We start from the raw sequence: 7,065 nt of genomic DNA on the forward strand, positions 1-7,065 counted from the left end.
TACCTATTTGATATTAACATTGGTTTTAAGAAAACTAATATTACCTAGTTGAGGTTAACATCGGTTATATTTAAAAAACCGATATTGTTATAATTATAAATTAAAAACCTGAAATTGCACATCCCACGTGCTGGAACCCTATCACTCTTCTTCTTTCTCCTTCTTGGTATTTTATATTGTAACTACTTTTCACTACTAAAAAAAAGCTTTCTACATCACCCTATTAACATCGGTTATAGCAAAAACCGATGTTAACGAAAGCGCGATGACATTTTTGTAATTAAATGGAGTTACTTAACATCGGTTTTAGTAAAACCGATGTTAACTAATTGATGTTAACATCGGTTATTTAAAAAACCGATGTTAAGATGAATATGGTAACATCGGTTTGGGCAAAACCGATGTTAACTTCATAGAGTTAACATCGATTTTGAGGAAGCCGATGTTAAGGAGTTGATTTTAACATCGGTTTGTTAAAAAACCGATGTAATGTATTTGATGTTAACATCGGTTTTTACAAAACCGATGTTAACTATATTCAGTTGACATCGGTTATCCACAAAAAACCGATGTTGTTGTGTTTATAAGTTAAAAAAAATTGAGATTTCACAAGCCGTGCGCTCTCGAAAACCTTGCACTCCCTCTTCTCTTTGTCATCCTCCTACCTGAAATCGCTATTCTCTTTCTCCTCCCGCCTGAAATCTGCCGGAAACCGCTCCCTCGACACCCACATTGTCGTCGGTCGAACCCACAGAACCCCCTACACTGCCGGAAAACCCACATTGTCCTCGTTGGAACCCACAGAACCCCCTACATTGCTGTAAAACCCAAAGAACCCCCTACATTGCCGGAAAACCCACATTGTCCTCGCTGGAACCCACAGAACCCCCTACACTGCCGGAAAACCCATATTGTCGTCGCTCGAACCCCACAGAACCCACATTGTCCTTGCTCGAAGAAAACCCTACATACACTGTTGCTACTAGGGTGCTGAAACACTTGTCGGTGCTCAAAGGTCAAAGCTTTCTCCACGAGGTACGTAGGTCAAATTCGTGTATGCTAAGTTTCGTTGTGAGTGGTTTGACCCGAATTGAGAGTGACATTAGATAATAAAGAAAAGGTTTTTGTTTGCGATTGTACAGGCTCCGCTCACGTGCGTGTGTTGTTGGGTTCTCTTGATCAAGGTAACACTAACTTCTATACTTCATTTGACCTATTTTATTTTTTCTGGGTAGTAATAAGTAATGTTGCATGATTTTTAGTAAGGTGTTATTCTGTTTGCACTATAACAGAGAATCAACCATGATTTTTGTAGATGGATCCACAGGGGTGTTGAAATTTCCTGTAATTGCTTTAACATTTTACTGTCCAACAGAGGGGGCTTAACTGTTGTTGTTTTAACATATTTTTTGTTTCTTGAGCAAGTAATGCTTAAGTATAGATAATGTTTTTACCCAACTGGATTTAAGGAACTGGGTTGCTTGCTTGCTTTTCTATTTTATTCGCTTAATTGTTGAATGCTTCCAGACTGTTTATAAACTATTCACTTGCCTCGTATTGGCAGTTTCTAAAAGTTCTCATATGTAAGTGTGCTTTCAAATAAACTATGCTTGTAACTGTTTTACAATAACATATCCTGAAGTGAACTGCTTATGTGTTTGCGTATTTTTTTTTTAGCTTATCTTCATAATCTACACTTGAGCTTACAAAAACAAATGCAAACATCTCATCATTCATAAGATGATCTAGAATCTAGATACAGTTTTGGACTTAGAAATTTCAATACTTTAAAGTTTAGAAAATTATATAATGCACATTGATTTTGCTAACTTAAAAGTTGAAACCTGACCAGTTGTAAACATGATGATTTCTAATTATCCTCTCATTATAGTCAGTACTAATCTAAGACTATCACAACAGTCCTTTTGAAACCTAGACAATCTTCTGAATTGTAGAAACCTACAACAATTATTCTCCTAAGTTTTCTTTTGGATTGAATCCACAAACAGAAAAAAACCTGCAAGGCCTCTTAGACCTCCTAGCCTCCTCAACCACCTCAATTGCAATTAAAACACCATGGAGCAACTGTCTACCCTTCACAAAGGCTGTTTGCCTTTCATCAATGAGGTGGTTCATGACCTTGCTGAGCTTGTTAGCCAGTAGTTTAGCAATAATTTTGTAAACACATCCAATGAGGGAGATGGGTCTGAAATCATTGAAGGATTGAGGGTCCTTAATCTTTGGGATAAGAGCAATGAAAGAGGAATTGAGACCCTTGGGGAAGGAAGCATTCACATGGAATTATGCTATAAATCTTAGGAATTCAGGCTTCAATTCCTTCCAAAAGTGCTTAATAAATCTGAAATTAAAACCATGTGGCCCTGGGCTTTTGTCATTGCCACAGGCCCACACAGCATACCTTATCTCTTCCTCTTTAAAAGGTTCAATCATAATTTCTCTCTGAGTAGAAGTCAGACTTTTAAATGAAACCCCATCCAAGTTAGGTCTGGTCAAGTGAGGCTCATTGAACCTGTTCTGAAAATGATGAAAGGTTTCAGCCTTTATAATGTTAGGATTTTCCACCCAGGTGTCACCAATCTGCAACCCCCTCAAAGCATTTCTCTTCCTCCTCAAATTAATAACTCTATGAAAATAGGATGTGTTGCTGTCCCCCTCTTTGATCCGTCTACATCTTGATTTCTGCCTCACAATAGACTCCTGCATAGTAGCTTTTTCCCAAAGGTCAGCTTGGGTTTTCTTGAGGTCCTTCACTTGTTGTTCAGAAGGTTGAACTGGCATAGAATTCTCCAAGTCATTTAGTTTCTATTGAAGCTGTTTGACTTTGCTGCACAGGTCTCCTATGTTGTCTTTACTTCAGATTTTTAGCCTCTGTTTAAGATGCTGAAGCTTGCATTTTAAAGCATAACCACCCCACCCCATAGGTTGATAATCTAACCAACAATCCCTCACTACCTTCGGAAATTTCTTGTTCATTAGCCATCCATCATAAACCTTAAAAGGTTTAGGGCCCCAATCAATGCATTTAGAGTGCATGATAATAGGACAATGGTCAGAGTAATTCCTCTCAAGGTTAAATTGGGAGCTGTCAGGCCATTTGGACAACCAGCCATCAGAAACACACACTCTGTCCAGTTTGCTTTTGCAGGAACCATTAGGCCTAACCCAAGTAAAGGGTTTACCCACACAAGGAATATCATCAACCTCTATTGCAGCAAGCCAATCATTGAATTCAGATATTAACCCATTATCTGAATTGCTGCGGTTGCTTCCCAATAGCCAATTTAAAACTACTGATCTTACCCAACCCTCTGATATGCTTAGTTAGGAATAAGGGCCATGAAGGAAGCATTGATGCCTCTACGAAACCTTCCATGAAAGTCGATTTCATCTACAAATCTCCTGAATTCAGGTTTCAAAACCCTCCAAAAAGCCTTAATAAAATTGAAATTAAATCCATCTGGTGCCAGACATTTGTCTCCACCACAATTCAAAACAGCCTTTTTAATCTCTTGGTTAGAAAATGGGGAAGTGATCCCCTCTATTTGATTCGACTGTCTTCACTCCTCCCACAAAATTCTTTTCCCAGCTAGATCACAAGGGGCATAAACATTGACTATGAAAAGTCTGTGGTCTTCACTAACCCATCTCCCATCTAAAAATAAAAAGCTATGGCCTTTAATTCTCCTTTCCACATGAAAAGCTGAATTGTTCCATAAAGAAAGTAAACCACCAGCTGGCTGAACAGAGGGAACACTGTCCACACTGCTGATTTCATTTCCACTTCAGAGAATCTTGCAACTTTTACTAACTTTTCCCTGTCTTTCTGCGCATAATTTTTTATTGAACGGCCAAAGATAATATTATATATATGATAAGCATAGTACCAGAAGTACAACAATAAGGTACAAGGAATAATATCCCCTAAAACACAAGAATATAACCAACAAATAACAAGCCACCAAAGAACAACAATACCCAGCCCTACAAATCACAGACTAGATAAAAGACAAAGACATATTTGAGGACCATTGGTGAAAAGGAACAATGAAATCCTTTTCCCATCCCCTTAACCAAGACCAAGTGAGAAAGATTGTTTTGTCCACCAATTTAGAGATGTCAAAAGGCTGATTATTAAAAATCATGTCATTTCTGAGATTCCATATGGATCTTGTAGCTGCTATCCACCATATCTTCCTCCTTCTGTTGGAATTCCTCGAGCCAGCCAATGAGCAGTGCTGAAGAAAGTTGTCCATAGGCTTACTGTGCAGAACTCTATCTTCCTTCACCCATGAGTTGAATTCCCACCACAAAGGCATAACTTTATGATAAGTGAAAAATAGGTGGGAAGCAGATTCGACTTGGCTTTGGCAGAAGGGGCAATGGTCATTTTGAAGGACAATCTGCCTCTTGATTAGGTTTTCCTTAGAAGGAAGCCTATCCCAGAGTAATCTCCAAGAAAAGGATAAAGCTGTGGAGGGGGGGTTTGATTTCCCATAGCTGTTTGAAGCCACTATTTGGCTGATAGAATAGCTGATCAGGTCTGATACAATTATAAGCAGAATTTGTAGAAAAGATCCCCGTTGGTTCAGCTCCCCACACCCAAGAATCCATCAAGGCTGCATTGGTACTTATTGCTGCAGTCTGGTCAATAAAAGCTGATGCTCCCCCCAATTCATTGTCAAAAAGATATCTTCTCCACGAGAAATTCCACTCCTAGCCAGTTTCTCCAAAAATCCCCATGCTTGCCACTGTTTGAAGTTTTTGAGATGATATTTGATATAGTTCTGGGTATATGCTAAGAGTTAGTTTGGAGTTATAGGGGGTGTTGTTACTTGGACCAATGAAGCAGCACAAACCCTGAATTGTAGACAATTGGAAACCCCTTTCAGCTACTTGGGTATTCCTATTGGGGCTAAACCTTCAAGCAGTGTTGTGTGGGAGCCTTTAATAAAAAAATGTGAGTCTAAACTATCTAAGTGGGCTCAGAAAAACATATCAATGGGAGGGAAGATAACTCTAATCAATTCTGTTCTCAATGCTGTACCAATATATTTATTATCCTTCTTCAAGATTCCTCAAAGGGTAGTAAATAGACTGGTAGCCTTGCAAAGGAATTTTCTATGGGGGGGGGGGGGGGACCAAGACCATAAGAAAATTCCTTGGGTAAAATGGGAGATTGTTTGCCTGCCCAAGTCTGAGGGGGGGGTCTAGGGATAGTAAAATGGGAGACTGTACCTGATTCTCACATTGTATATATAGATGGTGCATTTGATCTCTTTCATGCTGGACATGTCGAGGTATAGTTTACATACCGTATTGCATAACTGTTGGTTTTGCTTGATCATTACCTAAAACAGCTCTTTATTCAAAAGCTCTCTCAGCTCAGTAACATCTTTGATTATAAGTTGTTTTTAATGCAAAGCAAGATAATACAAACAAGCACCTAGTCTGTCAAATGTCTTGGTCTCACAAAATTGAGTGGAGGGTAGTGAGAGACAAACATAAGATAACTAATATCCATTTTTTTTGGTGATGTTCTTATTCAATAATCTATTGCCATTTGCCTGTTATATCTGGCTATAGAAAATAAATCTTGGGTTATTAGATGGGGGTTATTCTGGGAGGGTGAGACATGATAAATTATACTAGGCTCTTGCAATAATTTACTTCTATGCTACTACTACCATTTAGATTGTTTAAATGGATGTGTGGCTTGATATTGTATTAACTGACCTTTATGTTATATAGATCTTGAGGCTTGCTAGGGATCTTGGAGATTTTCTACTTGTTGGAATACACACAGATCAGACAGTCAGGTTGGTAACCTTTATATCTCTGCCTCCCCACTGTATTTACTTTTTAATTTTTTTTTTGTACTTATTATTAGTGTTATCAATGGTGAATAGTGGAAACCCAAAAATCCACCATGGAATTAAGCCGTATGGCATTGTGGCAAAAGTAACATAAGTAAACTATTTTTTTAACATATCAAACTTTTTAAAAGTAGAACACATTCTCGAACTTAAATGAAATCAAAAGCTTAAAAAGGAAAGACCAATAGAAAACATAATATAAATGGAAGCATGAGCTATATAAGCAAGTTGAAAAAAAAACCTGGACAAGGAAGCATTTCAAACTTTACAGTGACTGGGTAATTAGGTTAATGGGTGGACAGGCAGGTTGCAGTTTTACTCATTCTGTTGCTATCGATGTGGTGGTATTAAGATGGGCGCTGTTATTGTCTATAATTGAAATATAGTATAATTGTTTTTTTCTTCTTCTTAAAATTTGAACCGGCGCTATCATTCTTTGAATGCCATCATCTACCTTTAATGATTCACATCTAAATTGGTCCCTGTTTAATTAAATTAATTAGTTATTGCTTTAGTTTGACTTGACAGAAGTATGATATGTATTCTTAAAAAATTGTCCATGAGCTGTTTGATATAATGACTGAGAATGAATTGAAATTTTCTTGCAAACTTGTATTCTGAACTTATTTTTCTTACAAATCAAACTTGGTACTTTGAAATCAGTGTAGTTTGTGTTGAATGTGATAGAAAGGATTCAGAGGTAATGTCTTTGGAAGAAGACAAATGAACAGTATAGGATGAACATAGGAGATCCTCATTTGCAAATTTTATAATTTTCATGTAACCGACTGTTACCTCCTATAATAGGTCATCAGTGGTTCCTGACCTGTGCATCAGACTTTAACTACTTCACCATAGCCAGCACTATGCATTGAGAGGGGTCTTTTCCTTATTTTGTGGCAAAAGGTGCACATTGCTGAAAAAGGCTTTAAATACACTCTCAGTATAATGTCTTTTGAGAGTCAATGTATCACCATGAAGTGAGAGTCATATTGTTGATAAAAGGCTTTAAATACATTGTGGCTAATTTCTGTATGGTTTTTTTTAGGGTTATCATTTACTACTGCTAATTGGCGTTGCTGTGGAAGCGCTTTGATTATATCTTTGAAGCCTCGAACTCAGGTATTTATATCTTTGATTCAAAAACTAATTTGAAACTTATGTTATGCAT

The 7,065-nt window shown here is 37.5% G+C and overlaps 1 protein-coding gene across 1 annotated transcript; it reads right to left on the reverse strand.

Moving 5' to 3' along the window:
- Nucleotides 1-1,968: 1,968 nt before the first annotated feature.
- On the reverse strand, nucleotides 1,969-2,799 carry LOC114405169. Its single transcript, XM_028367811.1, has 2 exons — nucleotides 2,420-2,799; nucleotides 1,969-2,206 (listed from the first exon to the last, which is right to left on the reverse strand). Exons 1-2 carry the CDS (start codon nucleotides 2,797-2,799, stop codon nucleotides 1,969-1,971), a joined length of 618 nt encoding a protein of 205 aa, XP_028223612.1.
- Between the last annotated feature and the right edge of the window lie 4,266 nt (nucleotides 2,800-7,065).

Source organism: Glycine soja, chromosome 3 (genome assembly GCF_004193775.1).
Source record: "Glycine soja cultivar W05 chromosome 3, ASM419377v2, whole genome shotgun sequence".
Classification (NCBI taxonomy): Eukaryota; Viridiplantae; Streptophyta; class Magnoliopsida; order Fabales; family Fabaceae; genus Glycine; species Glycine soja.

Coding starts and splice junctions, on each gene's coding strand:
- LOC114405169 (XM_028367811.1), bottom strand. CDS start 2,799: ATGCCAGTTCAACCTTCTGAACAACAAGTGAAGGACCTCAAGAAAACC. Junction 2,207..2,419: donor TTTAAAGAGGAAGAGATAAG/GTATGCTGTGTG, acceptor CAATGATTTCAG/ACCCATCTCCCTCATTGGAT.